Raw genomic sequence first — 26,748 nt, forward strand, 5'->3', positions numbered from 1 at the left:
TATATATATATATATTTTCTCACCAATCGGCCTCCGTCCTGCTCAGCCAGAGAGGGGAGCAAGATGAGGCTGCTGTTGCTGCCTGTTTGCACAAGTGCTGTGTGTCTGTGTTATCGTGTGGCCAGCTACATACATTTGTGGTGTGTAACAGTGCTCTGTGTGCTCTACCTATTAGGACTACATCTTCAGCTTTGCTACTAGTTGGACTTGGGAACATGGAACTGCAACAACCTCACCCCTCTCAGGCTGTCAGATCTGGCATAATACATATTCCTCTCACATTAACACACTAAGAAGGCAGAGAGGAACCATAGCGACCACTTCCACAATCTATAAAACCATCACTAGTTTTAACAAGTGTCTATATACATTTCAAAATATTTACGTTACTACATATTTAAAAGGCATAAAATATTCAAGCTCAAATTTAATAACAACTCCTGAAGGTTTCTCCTACAAGAATGTAATAAAAATAAATGTAAGATTAATAAGTGCCTCAAAGCTTCATAATCAGATTCCACTCATTTCACTGGGAGCTCTGTCTATAGAAGCTACCAGTAACTTTGGTAAACTTAGATCAAGTAAAGGCAAATCACTTCTAAAATTACAGTCAGTGTCTCACTTCAAACTACTCGTACTCCTTATGTAAAGTTAACACATAATTTTTCTTCATACAGCGGTGATGGTACAGGGTAAACATACTGTTAAATTTCACATAGGCAACTCTAATATTATAATTTTGGTAGATATTATTTTAGAATGACATTATTACCGTAAAAACCTTTTGTCATTGCACCACTCTGAATATCTGAATAAAACTTATACTCAGTTCTACAGAGCTTCATGCTAGAACAACTAATAGAATGAGTCCCTAAAACCCTTCAGGCTAAATATCCCATTTGGCATTTCATGGAAATTTTCTCCAATATTAATGCAATGGCCTAATGCAGTCTTCTGAACCACCAAATCAACCTACATCTGCCAAGCCTTTCATCTCGCATATACATTATTCAAAAGTTAGGACACTTAAAACATCCCATTTATTTTAAAGGGAGAGATACTTTACACACAAGCCTAGTTTCAGAAGGCCTTCTCACACAGACTATAACTGAAGTGTTAAAAGGTGGTTTTATTAAGTAACAGTGATTTTGAATCATTATTAGAGTTTTTTTTCTAAATACAAGTATAGCGAGGCATTTTAGAAATGCAAAACTGACAAACTTTCCTCTCTTTTCCAGATGCACAGCTGTAAAATAACCACAGTACTGACATGTCAACATAATAGACCTTTTCATTGCTCTTAAGGAAAGAGATTACTTACACGGCTTGCCGATAACTAACTTTCCTAATTGGGTTTCAAGTTTTTCTAAATAATCCACGGACAACCAAAGGAAAATGATCATTGCTGAACAGCTACCAGTACTTCTCCACAAGCCAAACCTTCTCAGATCCAGAGTATCCACTGTCAGCTTAATATTCTTATTAAGAGCCACTGTAAAACACAGAATTTAAAATAGCATATTTTTGAAAGGCATAAAGTCATACATTTTACACTAATTACAGGCTAAGATATAAGCATGATCCGTGTATTGAAACAGAACCTGTACATTTTATTCCTGGCATTAAATAAAATGTGTTGAGAATTTAATAATGAAATCAGTTATATCAAGTTATGTAAAACGAAGGTGCTACAGGATTCTTCGTGAAAAAAAAAAAGTATTTTTCCTCAGAATAACCACAGTTAATACCTACAAATATAGAAAAAATACTGCAAATCATGAACATCTATTTGCTTTTAGTAGACCCAACTCAGAACTGCTCACAAACCTTCTACGAGATACAGAAACAATGCAACATCTTAAGAAAATAGACTGAATGCAAATCTACAGTCACATTCCTCTTAGCTTTAGTCAACTCATACATTTTTGTTTAATAAAGCTAATGGTCTAAAACGCTAATTGGAAAAGCTTAATGTTTCACCTCAAAAATACATGTAATCATATTTACTATAGTTCAACACTTAATATATGCAGGGATGTGGGAGGCAAGGCCATTAAAATTACATGCTCAGCTTAAAAGTGCAATATGCTGCTAAGGTACTAATGTTTATACTACAGCACGGATACTTTTATTTATTGAAAAATTGAAAATTTGAAAATTAGTGTCTTTGTGAAAGACAGTAAGATATATTATTATTATGAGTAATTTATAGTATTATTTTAATGCAATACTTTAAAGATACAGTTGAGAGAAGACTAAAGAAAAAAAATTCTCTTACCCTGAACTGGCATCATAATATACTTGCTTGTAAACTGAAATAGGATTAAAAAAAAATTAGTTTGCCTACTACAAATTGACTGAAACAAAGTAAGAATTTTTAATTACTTGCACTTCTTTCTTTATATAAACTGAAAATAATATAGAATCATTTGGGTAAGAAAAGACCCTTAAGATCATCAAGTCTGACCATTAACCTAAAACTAGTAAATCCAATATGCCTAGTTTGAGAAATGACACTTCTAAATATATATTGCAGAATCTAAATGACAGCAAAGTGACCTCTGGAGGTGCTAAGCACTAAGAAATAAGCAGAAAGTTGTGGAACTGCCTACAGGCTCCTTAAGATGATGGACACTTGGAACAAAGTTCAACCAGCCCAGCTAGAACTTAATCTGGCTAAAAGAGAATAAAATATGTTTCTATCAATACATTAGCAACAAAAGGAGGGCTAAGGAGAATCTCTATCTTTTACTGGATGCTGGGGAAACGCAGTGGCAAATGATGAGGAAAAGGCCAAGGTACTTACATTCCTTCTTTGCCTCAGTCTTTAATAGTAAGACCAGTTGTTCTCTAGGTATCCATCCCCCAGTGCTGGAACACAGGGACAGGAAGCAGAACGAAGCCCAAATAATCCAAGGGGAAATGGTTAGCAACCTGCTGCACCGCTTTGACACACAAAAGCCTATGGGGCTGTAAGGGATCCAACCCAAGGTACTGAGGAAGCTGGCAGAAGTGCTCACCAAGCCACTTTCCATCATCACCCATCAGTTCCGGTTAACTCCAGAGGCCCCAGCTGACTAGAAGCTAGCAAATGGGATGCTCATCTTCAAGAAGGGCTGGAAGGAGGGTCTGGACAACTATAGGCCTGTCAGTCTGACCTTGTCGCCAGGTAAGGTTATGGAGCAGATCATCCCGAGTGCCATCACATGGCATGTACAGGACAACCAGACGATTAGGCCCAGTCAGCACAGGTTCATGAAAGGCAGGCTCTGCTTGGCAACTCCTTCTACGGCAAGGTGACTCACCTGGCGGATGAGGGAAAGGCTGTGCCCGTTGTCTACTTAAGACTTTAGTAAAGCCTTTGACACTGTTTTCCCACAGCATTCTCCTGGAGAAACTGGCTGCTTATGGCTTGGACATGCATAAACTTCACTGGGTGAAACACTGGCTGGATGGCCGGGCCCAAAGAGTGGTGGTGAACGGGGTTAAATCCAGTTGGCAGGTGGTCATGCATGGTGTTCCTCAGGGCTCAGTGTTGGGGTCAGTTCTGTTTAACAGCTTTATCAGTGATCTGGACAAGGGGATCAAGTGCACCCCTCAGTCAGTTTGCACATGACATCAAGTTGGGCAGGAGGAGCAGCTGAGGGAACTAGAGTTGTTTAGCCTAGAGAAATGGAGGCTGAGGGGAAATCTTATCACTCTCTACAACAGTAGGCTGTAGTGAGGCCGAGGCTGGCCTGTTCTCCCAAGCAGCAAGAGATAGGACAAAAGGAAATGGCCTAAAGTTGTGCCAGGGGAGCTTCAGATTGGACATCAGGAAAAACACCTCCACCAAAAAGGTCGTTAAGCATTGGCACAGGTTGCCCAGGGAAGCGTTAGAGTCATCGTCCCTGGAGGTCTTTAAAAGACATGTAGATGTGGTATTTACGGACTTAGCTTTTAGTGGTGGACCTAGCATTGCTAGCTTAACGCTTGGACTTGATCTTAAAGGTCTTTTCCAACCTAAATAATTCTATGATTCTAAAAGGAGCTTAAGTATCCCATGATAAAGACTGTCAGGTGCACTATGCCAATTAAGGACACTATATAGAAACACTGAGGTGTTACTTTGTTATGTATAGTAACTGTTGAATTAAAGGTCTTTCAAGTTTCCACCTACATTGCTGCTACATTAAAAAGACTTGGCTAAACAAAGAATGCTTTATAGTCAATTTGACAAGATTTGACACATACTTGAAGAAAAGAGGTTTCTCTCACATTACCACAGTAAGCATAAGGAACATTTTTTTCCAAGGAAAATTTTCACTTTCCACCTAAAAACATTGATTCTAAAAATCTTTAAATTCATCCCTCAGATAATTTTGGCTTATCAATTTAGGAAATGTCCATCAAAAACTTTCATAACTGCATGAAAACTGCTGCACAAAACTGTTGCTTTGTGAAAAGCTGAAATTATTACTACAAGATTTCAAAATGTCTTACTGTAAGCAAAACAAATACATACATGTTCAAACATTTATTTTTCAACCACAATATATAGAATGAGCCTGGTCACAAACTTGTTGAAACTCCTGCAGCTGGTACTCCATCTTAGGTACACCTTCACTTATATTTCTATACCCTGTGAGTAGCATGTTGCCTACACACTCACACTTTTAGTATTGTTTCTGAGATCTTTAAAGTTACAAAACAAGAAATTTGTGTTTAAAAGGCAAGATTAGCGCATAGTATATATCTAAACTCTGATCATTATGTATTACTTTAGTATCTGTACTCTTTCTGAGAAAGGTAATTGGTGTTTATTTCAAGAAACATTAAGTTAGTCACTATTTTCAACTAGAGTTTACTGAAAGCTTCCTCAGTGTTATTTCTGTTTCACTACGGCATTTATACAGAAACTTTACTTCTGTAAATGGGTTCCAAAGAAAATCCCAATTAGCCTTTCTATTAACAGCAATCTAAATGCAGAAGCTAATGGACTGCACACTCCATCATTTAGCCAAAGCAATTTGATGGAACGATAGCAAAACTTCAGTGCTTCCACACTAAGTAGCACTAGCTTTGCGTAACCAGAACCTTTTTAAACATCCTCAAAATATCACCACAAAAGAACAGCTTACCTCAGCAGGACCTGTTAATAACCATTTAAATTTCCCAACGTATAGACTACCAAACTGAACATCCGATGCTGGGTTCATCAGTTTTCTAGGTGTGCTTCCAGATTGTGAGCTGACAGGATCTTTATCTTCAGGTGACTCTATTAAAAACTAGAGAAAAAGTGTGTTTACTGCAGGGCTTTACATGAAATACTTCCCTTCTGTAACCTTAGCAATTTTTTCTTCTTGTTTATAAGAATTTACTTGCAAAGGAAACTTCCATTTAAAAAAGAATCTCCTTTAAAAAGCTGTGTTATTACAGTCATTAGTGACAACGTCATTAAGGGCCTTGCTCCACCTCAAAAATTCCCATTGCCTAGACATAACCTGTGCTCTTTACTAACCTAGCGCCAAGTAAAAATTTAAACAATAAGGCAACAAAAAATATTCCTCTTCAGATATCAAAAATGCAGGATCTAATTCAATGCTTATGATCAAAATGATGCACCTGTGAGAAGAGACAGCAATGGCTCTTCTGATTTGCTTTACGATTACAGAGATAACTCAAGTCCAGGTCAAAGCAAGCAGCAAAATGCTAATCAGGTCCAAAATGGGGCAACAACCTTTATGATTGAATCTCCTTTTTAGATTCAAATTCTACTGCTAGCCACAGAGGAAAGGGAATTTTACCCTATCTATGACCTCTGTCTGCTGTCAACAAAGATTGAAGACTGGATGACAAGAAGAAACTGCTGACATGAACTATGATTGATATAAAACATTGTGTGAAAAAAAGAACTTTTCAAAAACGTATCTTCACCATGTCTACCTCTAGCTCAGGTTACTATTTGACCCTTCCTGTTTTGTAACATTAAACATTTCCAAATGTTTCTTTTCAAAATATGAAATACGTTGTATGTTGCAAAAACACTCAAGCTTCAGAGACAGAGATCTTCTCTGAATACTGTCCAGAATTCTACTACAAAATAAATTACTGCAGCTACTGCTTGTTGCTGAAATTAATAGCACCTGCTCTGAGCATTTCATTTTTGTCCTAGCATGCAAGAAAAAAATAAACATTGGAGAAATAAATTAAAGGATTGGTGTAACAATACACAGGCCAAAACCTGAAGTACCTGGTTTCCGCGACCTCCCATCTTCTCTTCCAATTGCTCTGTTGAGAAACAGAAGTCAGACTGTTGCTCTGGTTCTTTGTCAGTGACACTATCCTGCAGCAGCTCTGCACATTGTGGGTCAGAAGGATCATCTTCATCGTCACTAGAAAGGACAACTACACAGAAAAAAAGAAGTATAAGTATACTACAGTATGCAGAAGTTCAGAATATTTCACTCACTGCAGATCTCAAGACGAGCAAAGAATTGTCTCGCATATGTAACATCAAAGTACATTGCCCAAACCAGTCAAGTTCTCCACGCATCAAAGTGTACGCAACAAGTACTACTTTCTATCTTTATTACCACTTTTTATCCAAGATCCTCAAAATTATTTGACTATTAAAAGAAACTGGATACAACACAGCTGCTTCCAAGAGGAGACAGTAGTTTTTTCTCAGTTTAAGCATCGTCACAATGTATGAGCTTGATTTTCCATAGCCACAAAACCAGCACAAAATATGGACTGGAATTTTAAAATCCTACTGTCTATCCTGATTCTCAAGTACCAGACCCTTTACACTCCAGTACAGGACACTGAGACTGGGCACTGCTCACTAACCTGCCTTATGCATTACAAATGACACAATCTCTGTTTTCAGTCTCTTATTCTGCACCTTTCAACTAGCCAATCAGGCACGAGTTCTCCTACTACTTAAGCATACCCACAGTAAATCGTCAGCAGCACAGACAGAGTACATACTTGGGTCAACTGAAACAAGTTGCCGATTACCCCTGCAGAGACTGTTCCGCAGCTTGATCAGGTACTGTGATGTGTCCATCTTCGATTTCCTGATGGTACTAACTCGTGGTGATGTCACATCCTTACTGGCAGCAGAAAGCTGTTTCTCTGACAAATTTCTGGAAGGAGACTCTGAGCCCGGTTCCTCTGCGCAGCTGTGAGGAGGCCTTAAGTGGTTGTGGGTGGAAATGTCATCAGAATCTCTCTCTAATGCCTGGGGAGTACAATCTGGCACCAGAATTGTATTAGATGTGTGACTGTGTTTATCCTGACAGGGTGTTTTGTGGCCAGGAGACTGAGTCGAATTCGATCGTTGCTCTTTCTAGAAAACAGGAATCAGAGACAGAATATAAGTTTATTTCTTGGCAATTCTATGATGGTTCAGGTCAGTGATCACTGAGACTTAGCTATGTACTACACAAAACAATTATAGGTTAATGCAGCTGCTTCTAGTGCTCCAGTCAGAGTACATTCTCCCTCCTCATGTGCCAAAACTTAGGTATGAGGGACAGCCTTTTCAAAATCTACTACGACCACCATTCAAGCTGAACAAGAAACTACTTCTGATTTTTTTAGCACCTCTCTCACTGACACTGAGAGAAGAAACACTAGTGATGTTCATTGCTTTGCAAATGTGTGGCTTGGTCAACTGGGTGAACAAGACTCAGGAACTACCTGCTTCTGTGGGGTTTTAACCAGAATGTTACAGAGATGCCTTTACTATATTCAGATGCTCGAATGTAAATCCCAGTTGGTACCTGACTGACTGATTCTCTCAGTCTTTTTTTTTCTTCTTCTTCCCTTTTTTTCAAATCTTAATGACAGATGAAAATGAAACTTTAGGGAAGTGTACAACAGCCCAAGAGGAGGGAGAAAGATTACGTTGGCAAGATTTCAATGATTCCAGGTATACTTTGTAATTTTTGTATTGACTTCCCTGATTAGTTCTACACCAGCTGTGAAAGAAGCTTCACTTAAGTAGCCAGATGCCCTACTTCCAAAATCATTTTACTCCATGCTCCTGTCTGAAAGAAACTCTGTCATTCAGCTCTGACAATCTTTCCACTACAACAAGTATAATTTGATGTTGTGGACAGAAGTACATACACTCACTCTTATTGATGCACCACTGAACTACATTCCAACAGTGTAACAGTATCCCTGGATATCCTAATTATGATTTTATTTCCATTGGTGCTATTGAAGTGTGTGTGCATGAGCAAATACATTAAAATTAATGTAACACAAACAAGCACATTAAAATTAAGTGCAACTTACAGACAGAAGAAGTGATTTTTCTGGAATGTGTGCATTACAATCATCAGAAATATGGCCACTAGATCTTCTTTTCCTTTTCTCAGAATCAGAAGAGCCTGATTCCTTCTGACTAAGAGCAGTGCTGTTCACGTTTCTCCTCCTCTTTTCCAGGTGATCACAGTTCTTGTTTTCTGTGGCAGAAAAAACCCACTGTGATTTAACAGGTTATCCTTAAAAACCTTTGTAGTTCTTCATATCTGTTACATATTAAATAAAATGCATGGAAGCAGACACTATCCATGACAGTTCTTTCCTTTTTTAATTGTGTGTGGCTGCCAAAATATATTCTCTAAAATAATTAAAGAAAGATTATTGTTGCAGGATTAGTTAAGGGTATAACCAAATTCATAGCTCCTAAGTAAGAATCAGCACTCCATGCCCCCCAGTCTTTCCTTTATCTTCTGCTGGATGCAATGTTCTCCATTTCCTGTTCTAATGTGCAAAGAGTACTAACCATTTAAACAGATAGTACATTCTCCCTGAAGACTCAGCAAGAGCTCATAAATTTTCAGTAGTAAATACAAATATTGCATAAGCATAAATATTTGAGCATGGTTCACAAACCATTTGAGCATTCTTAGTATATTGCATTCTTGAGTATAGAAGATTTTTTATAAAATCAGGATTTTTATGGTGCAGTAAGGCTCCCTTCAGTTTCTTTTCTTCCACAGACCTGATTCACCATAGCTTTATTCCTATTTAAAAACAGCTATTTGACATATTTTATCATATCTGTAAAAATACAGATACTACATTTTGAGGAAACACATACACTGTGTGCAACATCTATTTTATTTCTGTGCTCTCCTCATAATACTAGACTAAAAAAAAGAAAGTTTCTCAATGCTCTCCAAAATTCATATTTAAACATCAGATTACTGCTCACTACAAACCTTTCTTCTGCAGCTCCCGTCTTCTACAAGTGAAGATGTTATTTTTTTCAGGTTCCTTAGAAGCCTTGGTCAATTTGCACAGAACATCATCTGTCTTTCTCAGGCGACACTCAGACCTGTAAAGAATATTAACTATGACTTATCTTTCATTTTAGAAGAATACTGAACAAAATTCCCAACCGAAACAAAAGTTGTTAGACCACAAACTTCTGCCTCTCTTGTAAGCACGGGAGGCCTCGCAAATGAAATGCAAACTAATTCAGTTCCCACTGTGGAAACAGACAAATATTCTACCATTCTAATGAAATCGATGTTTCTAAAAGGTGCAAAGTATGAAAATCTGGCCTGCTTGACATCAGACACTGAAATATTATTTTGCTGTAAAGCATGACTGCAACAAGAAACCATAGCTAGGAAAAAAAAAAGATATTAGCTAGTAGACCATATCCTCATCTCCGACACAAATGCAGTGGGAATGAGGCAATGTAGTATATTTTTAATTCAGATTTAGAACTGCAAATAGAATCCACTGAGTAAGCTCCTGCAATGAGAAAAATTTTAAATAGAAATTCCTGCTCAAAAGGGCCTGAAACAGTAACTTTGAATGAGACAGAGGGGACAGGACAAGAGTGAGGAAGAAACAGAAAAGGATTACAGTATGAGAAACTAGGCAACCTACACATGTTCAGTTGAGTCTGTAGCTTCATTCTAAAAAGAAGGACATGCAAGAAAGCAACCAGTTGGCTTTGATTTGTTGGGGGTTTTGTTGTTGTTTGTTGGGTTTTTTTCATTTTATTTTTTACCTTTTTCACAAATAAGAGAATGGATTCAGAAAGTAGTGAAAGACAGAACAGTATGACATCTTCACGTTTGAGGTCTGTTCTGGTAAACATACTCTTAACTTCTCTGGAGTCTGGTTACAGATGACAAAAGTCTATATAACTGTATTTTGGCTTCTAGTGTATGCATTAGGATAACATTTAGTTACATGTTCATGAGATATTTTCTCATATTAAATCAATTACATTCAGTATGCAAGACTACTGAAAATTTGGCACAGTTACAGGGTAAAAAGACACTAACCTTCACGACCTTTGCCTCATTTTCTGTGCAAGTTGGAAAAGAAAGATTTCATAGGTAAAGAAATTGAATGCTGCTCTGGAAAATCTTTTCTATTCCTCCTTTTGTCATCTCACTTAATCCAAAGGGATTTTAGGTTCAGAGATTTATAATGTGCCTAACTCAGAACGTTGCAGTCTCCAGTTCACAAATCGCTAAGCAAGCAGCATAATGCCTGAAATCCCTGACAGTTGAGTCTGGATGCATCAAGAACATTATTGACCATGGGAAAGAATGTTCTTGACATGTCTAACTAGACAGTCAAAACTGCTGGACATTTTCTGAACAGATGCCTATTCTTCAGTGCCATATCTGTACACTAAAGTATCATTGGGAGCACTGTAAAGACAAAGATGCCCACAGTGCTCTAGTAAAGACATGGAGGATCAGAATTGGTTTTGTGTTATTTCAGGCACATTATATTTGACAATACTCTTGACTTAGATGATGGTTAGAACACATTTTACGACAAATTAATGCAGAACACCATGAAATTCCAAAAGGTTCACATACTATTTCTTGCAAATACAGATTTAACTGCCTTAAAAGACCATACAAATAGATATACATAAAAGACATACAAACAACAAACCACTCCAAATCTAAGGCAAGTTGAGTACACCAACTACTAAAAGAACTGACTAGTTCAAACCACTCTTATGCTTAACACAAAACTCAACAGCCACCCTCCAGATATGACATTGAAAAAATATGCGAGATGTTTCCTCAGATTTAGAGAATTACATACAAGAGTTCATGTTTTCTTCTCTGTGAACTCACTACCTACCATCATCCAAAAAAATACCAAGTGGAAAAACTGGATACTAAAAATGATAAATCTTAAGAGATTTTGTAGCAAAACAAATAAAAATCTCCACCAATCCAGACAAACTCTCCACACTCCAGTCAGCCTAAAGTTATGGAAAATTATTTATCATCAACAAACATAATACTTCTAAAATGAGATAGTCTAATAAACTGTTCCAACTCCCTCATTTAAATCGCAGCTTTGTCAGATTAATTTAAGCAGCAATGGGGATCCTAACAGAAAAAGACAAAGGAATTTTTATTAATTTCAGTTCTCTAAGTTCAGTGCTCATGTATGAAGATGAGGAATATGACTGATTTCTCAAGAATTTTTAAGATTTCTTTAACCTGGGAACTGTTGATTATTCCTGCCTTCACAGACCATTCTTCTCTTCCTTCCTCTTTCAATTTTCACCACCTAAATTTCTTGCTAATTCTTCCTACAGATACTTTGCTTTTGAGCAAGGAGGCGGCCACAGAAGACAAAAGGGAACAGCTTACTCTGAATTCAGTTGTCATCTTAGACCAAAAGAAGAAAAGACGAAAAGTAGATGTTAAGCGACAAGAGGACATGCACACAGACCTTAAACAATGGCACTCTGTTGGGATTGAGACCACTGGTGGATTAATGTGAGAAGAAATGAACTACCACAGAGAGGAATTTGGAGAAATTCTGCAAAGAAAGTTACTTAAAATCACACTAGAACACATTAAGATCAATATGAAAGCAAGGTTTTTGAACTGGACACAAAACCAACTTAAATGTGTTTGAATTACTTGGCCATCTTCACATACCAAAACACTGATCTATTGCAAATACAAATTTGTCTATGAAAGAGAAGTAGCCTATTAACATCAGGCACAGAAAATCAGAATAAATGCAATATTAAAATGGCTCACTGAAGAAACATGCTATTTTGCACTCAGGAAACTGATCTGCTTCAGGACAAGACTATCATAAAAATCGTTTCAGGGAAATTCTTTTCCATTGTGAAGCTATGTCATTTCAGGAAGACTGGCAAAATGAGCAGTGAGTAACATACCTTTCAGACAGAAAAGAACTCTCATGAGGAGAACTTAATATTTGACACGTCTGTAGGCTGGCAACAGATGATGCAAGTAGTTGACCCGATTGCAATTTGTCAGCATTAGATAAATCTGCATCAATTATTACGTGGCTCTCTATGTATTTTCTTCCAATTTTCGTCCTCAGGACATTCGTCAAGATAACTTTGGGTTGCCTGCCATATATATATGTAACAGTAAATCATAAATACTGCACTGAAATCTAGAGAAAGAAACTGTTTTGTTAAATTCATCTAGCTTAGAGGCTTGATAATCATCAAACATCATTACTTTCAGTCCCTTAGAGACAAAATAATATCCCACTATGGAACTTAAAATCCCAGGTAAGCAGATAAACACAAAATACCAACAAGAGACCATGGTGAGAAATGCTAGCCATATAATTTCACCTCAGCCAGATACAATTCACACTGCATTGGCTCTAACACATATCTAAGTATTTTTTAAAGAACTGGTAAATGTTTATCTCTGAAGAGTTTTCATGCAACATCTATACACATTTCTCAGAACTATGAGACAAACAATCTTGGTTTTCCCATGAACAAGAAGCCTCCAGTAGAACAGACTGAATTTTTCTCAAGCATTTAGACAACATGTAGAAAATGAGCACATACTCAAAAATACAGCATTCGATTTTGTCCCTCTCCTCACCTTCCAGGTGGCATTCTATAGAATAGCAATAGCAAGGCTCAGAAAAACATCCACAAGTGTTGGAAGAGACAAGCACCAAAATAAGCTAACCAGAAACATGAAGATGCAACTGCCCACTTGAGCATACAAATGTAAAAGAACATAACTTATTACATATGATGCCACTGCAATCAGCTTGTTGTATAGCCCCTAATTTACTCACTGAAGTTTCTCAAACTGGGATTTAAATTCTACCACTTCTGCTGCACTTTATATTGGATTAGGACGCAATATCATGGCCTTTTTTGAATCTGTTCTAAACAATATTGTCTTTTGGATATCAATCACACAATTCTCCTGTTGTTTCTAGTCATCCATAGCACGCTCCAGCACCGACTGCATGACGTCTGGGAAGCACTCACATCTCCTCTCACACTGAAATGTAAATCTGCTTTTAATCAGGAGACTACCTTACAGACAAGATGTTGCAGAGGCACATAGGTGATGAGCAATGAGTCTGGATGTAAGTTCCCATAAAGGAAGTCCCTAAACTGTTTACCATCAGAAACTCAGAGAAGAAACTCAGTTAAAAAACAGCCCTCACTCTAGCCACACTTTTTCCTGGGGATCTGCAATTGATCTGACCCTTTATGTCAGTTCTCCTACTTTTATGAGTAGTCTGAAATGGTAACAGTGAAAATACACCTTCATACTTTCTCTGAGGAAAGTGGGTAGTTAAATGCAAGAATTAAAAAAAGAAAATTGAACATTTTGAGCATCCAATGGCTCAATTAGAATTAACTGGTCTTGTCAGTACAGGACCGTCTAGAAGCCATCTGATCAGAAAACCAACGACAATACGCCTGGCACCACTTCTCTCTACAATTACCAGAAGGAACCAGATACAAGGGAATTCAATCGAGTCAGATGACATGAGAATGTAATTCATGAATAAGACAGCTGTGGTAAAACAAAGAATGGTATCTCATGAAAAAAAACAACAGCAAGGAAAATTATTTTGTTTAGCAATACAAGGCAAAGACAACATACCTTTCAGACAGAAAAAGGCTTTGGAGAGTAGGGTTTAAAATTTGCCATATCTTTAGGCTGGCAGCAGATGATGAGCGCGGTTGATGTGACTGCAGCTTGCCAGCATCAGAAAAATAAGCACCAGTTTTAAGTTGCGCCTGTGTGTATTTTCTTCCTATTTTCGTCCTCAGGACGTTCGTCAAGATAACTTTGGGTTGCCTGCCATACATATAATAATAAATAATTGGGTGCTGAGAACTTCTTAAGTCACATGAATTCAACAAAGCTTTTCTATAAGTTTAACGTCTCTGCATCATACCTTATATCTTCAGTAGAACTAAGTTCACTTCCCTGACAATTTACAAAGCAGTTTTTTTGGAGAAGAATCGCAAATTAATATCTTGCTCAGGATAGCCTTTCAAAGTTCCTTCTTCTAGCATCAATGACTAACAATTCCATATGTAAATGAAGAGGTAAACTTTCAGTGCAGAAGCAGAGAAATTTTGATGCCTTTTTCTTGCAAAATATTGGAAGTGGTGTTACTAAGGACTTACAAACTATTATGAAAGTGTACACTTCACCAGGATATGAAAACAAGTACTCCTACTGTGTCATCTTATTTTTGAACCATGAATATTATGGATTTTCCTATCACAAATAAGCTTATATGATCACGGGGCGGGGGGGGGGATAATCAAGAAGCTAGTAGAGTTTCTCAAGATTTGGAGGTTCCTACCGATTTCTGTTCAATTTCACTGAAGACTTCTTGAACTATGAATTATAAAATTAGTAAAAAGTCCCTACTGAGGCTCTTAAAACAAGGATCTATACTTTCCTGATTCTGTTAGATTGGTACTGAAGTCTTCACATAACGAATTAATTCTGCAGCACAGCCAGTAATCTGGACAGTTTCCTTATAAGCTGATAAGCATCGTACGTCACAGATAATTTGTCAGGAATGACTTGTCAAACAGATGAGAACTGGAATTGTTTTCCCTGGGCTAGTCCTAAGAGGACAGTGAAGTTCAGGCTCATTTGTTGGTTTTGAAAGATTAGTGAGGCAAGAATTGCTTTTTCTATTGCATGTCTTGTGTAACTCAATTAAATTGTTCACGTTGTTGAGCAAGAATCCTTCTTCTATAGGTACAGAAAACTTCTTACTGCTCTCATAACTGTTACACACAAGCTACAGTGAAATTTCTTAGGCAAATGACTACTGTTCTTCAGTGGGTTGACAACAGCGCAAGCCAATGTTTGGGAAATTGTATTTGTCCCATTGATATGCTGCACTCAGCTCAACAGCATGGTTACACAGTACCTAGTGGTAAACAAATAGAGGTATGGCACAAAAGCTGCCGAAGAACAGATATGCTCAATAAACCTTGTATTTTATTCTTTCAGTAGCTGCTGCATGTTGAGATTTCTTTTCCCTGGTTACTTACGATGTAAACAAGACATATGACACCCTCACTGAATTTGAAAAGGTAGTTGGGGAACCTGCATATAAGCTATGAATGCTGGTCAGTCTTGTGAGACCCGTGCATCACTGAGTGCCATAATGTGTAAGCAATCAGTTGCTTTCTCTTAGAGCTCTCCTACGCATTTACTACATCGATGGTCTCCAAACTTGTTTTGATCATACATCCCACCAGTAAAAGTATTTTGAGCATGTACCTTCAACATGTTTATTTAATTGTAACTTACACAGGTGTACAAATATGATATACAAATAAAAATTTTAAAAAAGGACACAATAAAGATGCAATAAACATTTTATTTAATAATTATTAAAAGAAAATATTTATTTCCTGTACCCCAACAGGTTGTCTTGCACACACCGCACCTTGGAGATCACTATCTAGGCAATGGGCAATAAACATAAATAGATTCCATTCAAAGCTAAGTAACTTAGGCTCAAGTGAAGGCAGTTTCTTCCACTCTGTGGGTTTCTCTTAGAAGTTTCCCAAAGAAAAAACTAAGTGGTAAAGAGCTAAAACTTTGTGTCATCTCCCACTGAAAAAAAAATTAAAAAAAATGCTGAGGGATTACAAAAACCAAACCTCTAAACATGGTACTCTGATGCCAGGAATCGGGTTTAATTAATTGCTGGAAAAACAATTCAGTGTTTCTGAAGTGAGAGATTGACCTTGCAAAGGCAATGAGACACAATACGTACAAAGATAGTCTCATGAAAAGACTGACCTAAACCACCAAAGTACTCAAGAATGTTTCAGGTAGAATCAGGGAAAGGCAGGTATATATTTATTCTTTCGCCTAGACCTGTATATACTCTAATACACTATTAATACTGTATATACTGTTAATGCAATTGTTGTTTTTAAAAGAACTTATTATAGCATCAGAGCATGTGCTTTGAATACTGTAGACCTAAAAAAAGTTTTTCTACACTCCAAAGATCCAGAGACCGGAATTTCATTTAAAGATACGCTTTAACTTCTGAAAAGCTTAGAATATAAATACAGGTCATGACAGACAATTTAGTAGCACTAATGACGGAGCCCAACTGCAGCAGCCTAGTGAGCATATACCAAGGCTGCAAAGTGTTCTTGATTTAGCAGAGGAAGCAAGAGATTTATTTTCTCCTGCAAGTCAAAAGTTCTAGCTTTTTTTCTGGGCTTCTCAAACATTCACAGTTCATACACAGTTTAACATGTCAGAAGAGCTTACAGTGACCAAATGTATATATGCTGTTTGTCCAACTGTGAGTTATAATAGAAGTAAGAAATATATAAGCAAAATGTAAGGAAATAAAGAACATATACAGTTTAAAAATGTACTAGAAGTTCAAAATTCAGCTACACAAGAACCTATTAGACTTAAGAAAATTTACAGCTACTAAAGCAGTTAAAAGGTAATTTCATGGTAAAAGTCATCAAGTAACTTGTGAAAATTTATCTTGTGAAGTTAGACATTTACTCTTGTGCTTTAATTTCCTCCTTACAAGTAAGGAGGACTCAAAGTACTGTAGAGGTTCATTACTAAAGAAACATACTGGAAAACACTTCGTCTTCCGGGTGTCAGAAGAAATGAAGCAACAAAAGACTAAGCCAGACGCTTTCCCTCTTCCTCTAACAGGACTTGAAATTGCAAATCAAACCCTGAAGTATCTAAACGGCATTTTTCCTCCAAATATAAAACAGCTGCAGAAGCCCTAGCAACATGAAGATATGAATCAGGGATTTTTTTTCTCCTTAAAAAAAATAAATTTAAATGTTTTAAAATCATTACTCTAGAGCACCATGAGACAACATAAATGTGTTATTCTCTACTGCATACTTCAGTTCTCCAGACTAGAATCATGCAGAGCCTAACACTCTATTTCCCAGCTCTAAATTCTGTCAGTTTTGATTGCTCCACCTTGTAGAAAAATCAATTTTTCTTTCTATTTTGTCAAACACAAGATATCATAATGAAATTTTACTAAATTTAGTTTGAATTTGCAAGGTAATTAGTCCAGTGGTGTCCTGGGTTTAACTAAAAACCCAGTCCTATTTAGTGATTTTTACTTTTCAGTTTAGTGTCTTCTAAAAGGCTATATTTTCTGAAGTCAGCAGCATGTTTTTGCAGACAGTGCCTGCTACTGGCAGTGATAACACCTGATGTTTACAGTTACTGCCTGGGACTGGAATGCAGAAAGGCTCTTGTTGCTCTTATTCCTATAGTGACCAAGGCCACGGCTGGCTCTTGTGTGCCACGCTGGGGGTGCCAGGTAGTAGGAGGGGTCACAAGGAAGTAAAAGGTTGCACCTCCGAGGGGTAACAGACAGGACAGGTGACCAACGAGAGAATTCCATCCCATATACGTCATATTTAGTATAAATTGAGTGATCACGAGAGTTTTGTCCCTTTTCGCCCTTTTTTCTTCTTTGCCCTTCTCTGCAATGGCCGGTGTCCAGGGAGGACTCCATCTGACCTCCTGCTTTTGATCCGGATCCTGAGTTCCCGAATCCAGCTCCCTGTATCCAGCTCCCACTGCCGCCGCCGCTGAGCCTGGGTTTTCCCCAGTGCCTCCTGTTCTGCAGCATCAGTGGGCATTGCTATCAGGGGAGGGAGTCGGGTTTGATATCGGGCTGTTATCTATAGTTGTATGTAGTTCTTTACTTTAATCATTCCACTATTATTTCTATTATTGTTTTATTAAAGCTGTTCTAGTTTTTTTTTCTTCTCTAACCCGAAAGTCTCTCTGCTTCATTCCCTTTTCCTTCCCATTTAGGGGGGGGGGAAGAGGGGGTTAGAGAGCATCTGTCCATGTTAGCGGCCAGCCCAGCCCTAACCCACGGCAAGTGGGAACATACACTGTCACAGAGTCCTTATTTGAATTGTATGATCAGGACTTGTAAAGATAACAGAAAAGATTCCAAGTTTTAGGATCATTAACAATGGAGAAAGCCCATAGCAGGAGGTCAAGGAGTCAGAAGCAGAATTTCCAATGAGACTGGATTTCATTACCTATAGTTTGTTGGCCATTTTGGAAATCCCTGTCTGACGTCCTTTGCTCACATTCCCATCAGGCTATGCCTTAACAGTCTTCAAGCCCCTCCACAATTTGGTTTACTGCTAGTTATTAGGTATAGAGTTTCTAACGTTTCCCATTCCTTTGATTTAAATAGGGTTTATACATTTTTTTAAGCAAGCGTCTTTGCAGAAATGATCTTACAATTTAAAGCACACACACACACACCCCCTCCACACAACTAGCTTTGCACTAGAAATCTGTGCAAAGGAGAGGAATCTTCAACAAATAAGGAAGAAAACAGTAAATATTTGGCTATTCTTAAAAGATTTTGGTGCCGGGCTAAAGCATCACTTCTTACATGGCACCAGCTTTTGTCTGAAGACCTTGATAGGACAGTTGCTTATGACCTGATCTTCAGAGCTATACAGCGGCATCAGAGCCTTTAACGGCTTCCCTTTCTAAAGGAGGAATGGCATCTGTCAGAATTTCTTGAAAAATTATGTGATTAAGACTGGACATAAAATAGGAAAAACATCTACACTTAAGCCAGCCCGTACATCTGCAAACACTGGTTGGGGCACAGATCCTTAAATTACCCATTAAACTGTCCACAGAATAAAGTGAGCAAGTCATGCAAAAGATATTTCAAAAGATAAAAATTAGTGTCAAGCAGAAAAAAGCAAGCAAATTATACATTAAAAGCAAGTCCCACTGGCAGATGCAGGAAGTAACCTGCACAACAGTTAGACTGGAGGCATCTTGGTGAAGGAAAAGCAAAGGTGATTATTTTTGTTTCTACAGCTAATATCCCCCCTTATGTACCTTCACAAAACAGAAAAAATACATAAGGTAATGAAAAAAACACTTACACATGTAAGGATGAAGTGGGAAAAAAATATAATATATATTAAAAAAATGCTGTTAGCTGCTCCTAGCAAGTCTCCTATCACTTTCCACAGGCACAGGACCAAAAGGTATTAATTGTTTGTACACCTTTAGGGAAAATACTTGACCTCTATTTCAGTGAATAATCAGAGCTGCTCCAGTTCCTTTCTGAATGCTCATATTTGTAGCCACTGGTTCCAATTTGTTTAAATCTGTATTAGAAAGTCATTAAAACAAGACTGCTTTTGGAGTAAACTATGAATAGTTTACATCATCATCTTCAGGCCTACATTCTTCTACTAGTAAGCGAAATTTTTGGGAAAAAATTACTTTGACATTGGGATGCCACATACCATGCGAGAGACACTCCGTCAGGTCCCATAAAAGCTAAACATCTGTCCTGGCTTTACAGAATAAAGCCACTGATAAGACTTGATGTGCATTCAGCTATCTGGGCTTCTGCAGCACACGCATAAGCTCAGGAGGTCCTTGGCCTTTCAGAGCCCAAAGGAATAACGTGATGCACTATTATGAACATGAGACTCCAATTGCCACATTCACTGACTACACCCTGTTGAGAAGAAAATCACTGTCCTCCTCCTACTTCAAGGCCCTGACCTTTCATCAACAGATTAGAAGTCAATGTTTTAACAGTAAACATGAACATCACTACTAATTTCCATGTTTTACTGGACCACAAAGTTATTACTGCCAAATTGCCCTTGCTGGGGAAAGGGGAAGCAGTAAGTAAATGACTGCTACAAAAACTTGACTGCTACAGGGTCGGTACTTGATTCAGTTGTGACATTAATTTCAATTATCATTTAAAATGCTGAGCTGAAACAACCACACACATCCTAAGTACTCCTCTCATCCCCTCCCTAAAGGAAACTTCACAGACTAAGATTAAAAGCTTGAATTTCAGAACAGTGTTCTATTTTGTTTTTTTTGGTTTAGTTTGGTTTTATTTCCCTCTTGTGAGAATGCAGGAGTAATACAGCTGGATGCCTCTACACTCTATTTCCAGGTGGTGACGGCTACCCTTGAAATGCTGTTATCTGCTTCCTCCACAATAAAGAAAGTTTTGTAAGTGGGATACAAAACATTAACTGACCTATTAATTGATACTTAACTTTCTGTAACAACACTAATAAATTGAACTATTCATATTTCATGACAGTCGTAACCTGTTTCGTGAGACAATCATGGGAACATGCAAGAGATCTCCAGTGTATAAGAAAAGCCCGCTCACAGCAGGGGTGTTGGAGCAGGATGATCTTTAAGGTCCCTTCTAACTCAAACAATTCTATGTTTCTAAGACTAAGGAACTAACCCGCCCCAAGAGCCCTTTCTGAGACCAGAGATGTCCATCTTCAAGAAAGATTACAAAACGCTAAATACACAAATAGAGATGAACCAATTTTGAGATGACTTCTTACCCAATTGATTCTTCATCATTAGAGCTGTGTCTGTTGCGGTCCTTTTGCCGTTTTCTTTTTGTGGAAGGCTCTCTGTTGTTGGCACTTAATTTCCACTGAAATAAAACAAATAAAATTAGCAGGTTCCAACAGACATGAACGCTACACTAGAAAAAAGGAACAGTGCCAGAGATTTAAACAATGCAACTGATCAAATAAAACAGAGCCACAAAGAGTATATACACCAATCCCACAAAGAATGAATTTGCTTGATTTAAAGCACGCACGTACCACCTGATATTGAATGGAACTTTTTCCTCCTAATAAAATTTGACAAGACAGGACAGTTCAGTTATTTTCCTACTTAACAAAGTACTATCCCAAACAGGGTCTTAAATGTTAGGCTTGTTTTACATAATGACAAACAGGCGAGATAACCTCTACTTTAACTCCATGCATTTTTGCCAAATTATATTCCATTCAAAGACATAAAATTCTGGGAAGGAAAAGGAATCTGAAGGTTTGCTAATTGGATGGCAAAACTCACAGCAGAAAGACTTAATTTTCCTCAGGTGCTCTTACCTTACGCGAATGCACTTATATTTGCAAATTAATGAAGTTTTACCGAAACATACTGTTATTTCTGCAATTCCAGAAACCTACCTCCCTCTGCTATTACTTCCTCCTAACTTCTCCTATTTTTCATTAACGTAAAAGATAATAAACCAAACAGCTGTTTTAAAATCATGCTAGTCAGGTTAAAAATGGACTTACTTTCTTTTCTGTTTAAGCATAGCATGAAAAATTCATGCCCACACATATTTATGTATTTTAGTGGACCCTAAAAGGTGTATCTTAAATTAATCTTTCCCTGCCATAAGGGCTGACCATAATGGACAATATCCTCATTATTAAACCAGCTGACAGCAAGAAATTGCATTCAAGGTGTTCTCCCCTCCTCCTGGCTTCATAATCTAGTTCACCTCCTACCACTGGTTTTCAAGCATTTTAGAGATCTATATGCCCAAATCGCCAAAAGCTGCACAGAATTTCACAAACAACAAGGAGCAAACTCTAGCAACATTAAATACAACCAGGATAGACCTTTGAACAGATAAACAATAATATTTCTTTCAATTATGACACCTCATGACTAATCTTTTCTTTTAAAATAGAATGTAAAGACTAGTTAGTCTTTAAAGCATATGAAGCCCTCTACCATGTGGAAAAGTCTGAAATATATAAACACAAGTAGGAAAAATAAGAAATTGAAAAATAGAGAATACATCAGCAATAGGAAGGGGGAAAAAATAAAATCACCCAATCTAACCACTATTTTTATAACGGCAAAGACAGGAAGAATTCAATGCAAGTGTTATCTGGCTCCGCCTAAGAAGCTGCAGCTTGTAACCACAGGAGACATTACTTCCAACTTCAAAACCTGACTGCAACCAGATGCTCTGCTCACTTAAAGTATTTCACATCACAGAACACAACCACACAGTGAGTTTGTATTGCAACATGCTCAAATGACCGAGCCTACCAAGGGAACTGGGTCACATTAGCACCACTACCTTAAGTCAAAAAAATTCCTAGCTTCCCTCCCTAGGTTTCTAAAACTCCTCTGTGGGAAGGAGCCTGTTTGTTCAGCCCTGTCATTCTAAAAGCACGAAAACCAGCAATAAACTCTCTGTGCTGAGCTGAAGGAGTAAAGAGTAGCAAAACAGTCTCTAAAACTTGGCATTTTAAAAATGCTTACTCAATTTGGAACAGATTTATAGAAGCAAGTATTTGCTTCTGTATGTGACTGAGAAGATGAGATACTATAAGTACTCTTACATTCTTTTGGTCTTAATACCGAAATCAGTTATTCCTGTATTAGCACCTAAAATTCTGCCAAGTCATACAGTACTTAACATTCTCGTAAAGTTTAAGCTCTCGGGTACAAATAAAGGCTAACTAAAAACTCAATCAAAACAAAGAGTTTGGTGACCTGAATATAATCTAAAAGTTCAGGAATCAGAAGACAACTAAAAAAAAATTAAAAAAATAAAATGTCTTTAAATCAATTACTTTCAAGATAATTTCAAAATACATCTAAAGATCAACTCTGCTTTTTAACAATTTGAGCTGGCCATATGGCACTTCTGTAACTGTGTGCTTCCAGGCAGATTTCAGACCTACACACTTGTCTCATTCTAAAACAATCTGGGTCAGATATTGGACACAAGGCAGCACTCAGTACTGGAAAAAATCCAGCCTCCAAAACAGAACCAAAACTCCATGTAACACTCTCCTACACACTTTACACTCTGAAAAACTTCTCTTTACCTCTTTTAAAGGGTAGTCCCAATGGTGGGAGCCCGGGAGCCTTGCCAAAGGGGACTGAACTTGGACATCCTCTGACTTGGTGTGTGTTTTCTTCTTTGGTATACGAAACTGAAAACAGATGATGTTACACACATGACAAAACTAAATTATCCACTGTTGCTATGAGCTCACATAATGCCACGTACAAAGCTTTCCTTACTGTCAGCAAAATAACAAAGTTGCAATGAAAACACTGTCCTGTGACTTTAAATGCATTCCATATTGATGCTCAATGCTAAATCATGTGTCATACCACAGGATGAGCTAGTTTTAACACATGAACTGTCTCAAAAGCTCTTGCTGCTTCCTTAACTTCACAACAACTTCAAATATGTGCCTAAAAAGTGAGAACCAATCTACTGGCACTTAAGAGTTTTCTTAGTTGCTTCTGATTTGTTTACACTCTAGTTTAATCATCCCAGTTTACAGAATCATGAAGGAAAAAGATGAAACAGATGAATGTCATGACAAATATTATATCATGTTTGTGCTCCCTCAAAAAAAAATTCCCTCATTATGAAGAGCAACTGTATCTTAGAAGAGTAAAAGTATTTGGTATGATGATTTAGCATCAATACGCTATAATGTACTCCAAATAGTATCAGCTATCATCATTGCCAAGCTTTGCAGAAACCGAAACAGAGTTTCAAAAAGTAATTATTTACAGATAAAACAGTAATTTGCAGAAATCTGCCAATTCAGGAAAAATATCTACGTTCATTCACTGGAATTCAAAACAAAAGGGTCAAACTAAATTCCTACCAGTTCATCAACACCAGGAAAGAGGGTGACATTTCCTATCAGTTAATTAAACCAGTTAAAATAATATCAACCTAATGAATAACAGTGCAAGCCTTGCCATTTCTTCAGGTATTCTGAGAAGCAAAATGTTACACTGCAAACACGGCCAGATTAGAATGTATCAGAGAGGGAACACAACATTTGCATTTTTCAGACAACTACATCTATCTCAGCAAAGAAAAAGTTGAAGCTACCCCATTTGATGGCCACTGCCAAGTGTATTATAAATTTAAATTGCAAGCTGCCAGATATTCTACTTTCTAATATGAAATTATAGGCAAAGGCTCTAGAACAGAGATATTAACAACTTAACAATTAACAGAAAAATTAGCTTCATAGGTAAACCTTCAGACAGACCATAACTGAAGCATAGTGTACCATAATTCCTCAGTCCAAATTGTGAGTGCTCTTATTCCTTCTCTACACCTCTTTGAAACAAATATTATTTTTTTTTTAGTAATTAACCCCAAATTTGTATACATTACCCTCAACTGCTACTCAAACTCTGTAAAAACAAATATGCCTTTAATAACAGATTCCTCATGTTATAAAGGATGTAAATGTTATATACAGGCAACAACTTCCAATACAAGTACCTCCCTCCCATTTCAATAAGGATATGTATATAAAGACTGAAATAGACATCTTCTTATTCAAGAACTCCTGCAATTACACTGCTTGAGGGTTTTGGCTGGTTGGTTGCTTTGGGTTTGGTTGTTTGATTAGTTTGGTTTTGCACTTCTTTTTGTCCTTTTTGAGAAGTGGCCTACAAATATGTTTTATCAGTCAGAATGCATTGCTCTGATCTGCACCTTAACGGTCAGGTACAAATTTCTTACTTCAGAACTCCTCCTGCTTCCTGACTAGTGGTTTCTGTCATAAACTTCCTAAGAACACATATTTATCCAAAATTTTAACATGCATTTAAAGTTACAGAGGTTCAGACATCCTCTGTAAGAACAGATAACACTGAGAACAGGTAAGGTTAGAGTCAGAAAAGAGACAGATGGACAGACAGAAAGGGATAAAAAGCACGGTACATTCATCAGCAAAATTTCCACCTCAGCATACAACATCTTCCCAATGCTTGCACTCATTAAGATGATGTTGGCTTGCAGTGCCCACAATTAACTTACCAAGCAAGCACAAAGTCAAAAGGTAACCAACAGAGGTCTGTATCTACGGTAAGTGCAACCTATGCAGTTGCCTCAGCTTTCCCCTAATAGAAAGTGACTAACTGAACACATACATGTGCATACGCACTTAGGTGACTCCTCATCTAAACAAGCAGTACTTTTCTGAAGGTTCCCACCTGTAGGAGCAAGGGTCAGAAAAAGTGCATAAACAAGGTGCTGGAAACAGCTTACTTCTAAAACACTAGACAGTTCTGACCTTGGCTGATCAAACTATCTGCTGTGCCTACATTTGTTTTCATTGGTGCTTCCATTGCTAGACTAATAGGGATCTTATACAAAAAAATAAACACTAGCATAAATGGTCTCTGAACACATCTCTGCAGATAACTAAATATTATGCAGTTATGCAGGTGCTCTTCTTACTTAAGCACTACTCTTAATATTTTAGACCTCCGCCTAGGTCTTAAAATATCCTTGAAAACACACCGGTCATGTACAGTCAAATGTTAAACCTATCACATTAATACATGTTCAACAGTAGACATTACTATTGACTGTTTCTCAGGAAAGAGAGCTCCAATAAAGCGAAAGCTGGACCACTGGAGAATTAATTTGTTGTGCAAATACATCAGAACACCCTAGGATTGCACAGCCTCAAAGTAAATTCTTGCAAATTGTAGAAACACTTACACTGACATGACTTGAAGACGATGTTCTTCCTTCCATTATTTTCTCTACTGAAAAAAAGATACAAAATAAGCTTTGCAATTTCTGTTTTATTCATCCAGAGAAAAGCAGGACCACAACAGCAGGTACTAAACAAGAAAAAGGAAATAATTTTTGAGCAAGCTAGTGCAAGGAAAATTCATTCGTAAAATGGTGTGGTTTGGAAAGGACCTTTAAAAGGTCATCTAGTCCAACCCTACCATGGGCAGAGACATTTTTCACTCGATCACACTGCTCAAAGCCCTATCCAACCAGACCTTGAATACTTCCAATGGTGGGGCACCCACAACTTCTCTGGGCAACTTGTTTCAGTGTCTCACTACCTCGAAAAAAATTCTTACATCCACTCTTAATCTATCCTCTTTCAGTTTAAAACCATCATGCTTTGTCCTGCCACCACACGCCTTGGTAAAGAGTAACTTGCAGCCACAGGAAAGACACGTGCTTGGGCCAGGGTCTGCACTGTCGGCATGGGCAGAACATTTAACAAAATTTTCCTATAATTTATCTTTAGCAAAAGCATTTACCGCTTTACTCCATCCCCTGACAAGCACACAACTAATAAGCAATTCAGGTTTTGATTATAAAGTCATGAAGAGCCACAGGAGACATCTGTAACACTACAGAAGCTCCAAGAATAAAGGATTCCTATTAACAGATAAAATTCCTCCTTAGTACAAGAACACAGTTTGAGAGCTTCTAGCAGTTATAGGGGTTTATTCTTTCTATAAATACACTGTATGACTCCGGTGTAAGACTTTCGAGCCTTATAGTTAGCTTGAAGCTTCTCAAGAAAACCTTTGAGTCTGTCCACTTTCATTTAACTTGATAGTTTTTCAACTCCCAGCCCCAGTCTCCTGGCGTGGGCAACAGCAATACCCACAGACTGCTACAGAAAGGCCAAACTACTGCCTATTCTGACACCTGCGAAGGGAAAAGGCTGACAAATGGTGGTCTTCTGACAGCTCTGGGAGGGAGGCAGCGGCACCAACCAAGGCTGGCACCACCCGGGCTGTCACCGCAGAAGCCCGACCCGAGCAGGCC

General features: G+C 37.7%; 1 protein-coding gene across 1 annotated transcript; it reads right to left on the minus strand.

Moving 5' to 3' along the window:
* Window positions 1-1,321: 1,321 nt before the first annotated feature.
* On the minus strand, window positions 1,322-25,704 carry LOC104272881 (sentrin-specific protease 7-like; the record flags this gene model as incomplete). The annotated part of the gene is made up of 12 exons (XM_009867990.1): window positions 25,669-25,704; window positions 23,003-23,110; window positions 20,693-20,787; window positions 13,914-14,111; window positions 12,191-12,388; window positions 9,222-9,337; window positions 8,290-8,459; window positions 6,973-7,333; window positions 6,233-6,387; window positions 5,121-5,267; window positions 2,279-2,312; window positions 1,322-1,492 (listed from the first exon to the last, which is right to left on the minus strand). Coding segments are annotated over exons 1-12 (1,789 nt in total), but the record flags the coding sequence as incomplete, so codon positions are not given.
* Window positions 25,705-26,748: the final 1,044 nt, after the last annotated feature.

This window comes from Apaloderma vittatum, unplaced genomic scaffold (assembly GCF_000703405.1).
Source record: "Apaloderma vittatum isolate BGI_N311 unplaced genomic scaffold, ASM70340v1 scaffold23374, whole genome shotgun sequence".
NCBI classification, from domain to species: domain Eukaryota; kingdom Metazoa; phylum Chordata; class Aves; order Trogoniformes; family Trogonidae; genus Apaloderma; species Apaloderma vittatum.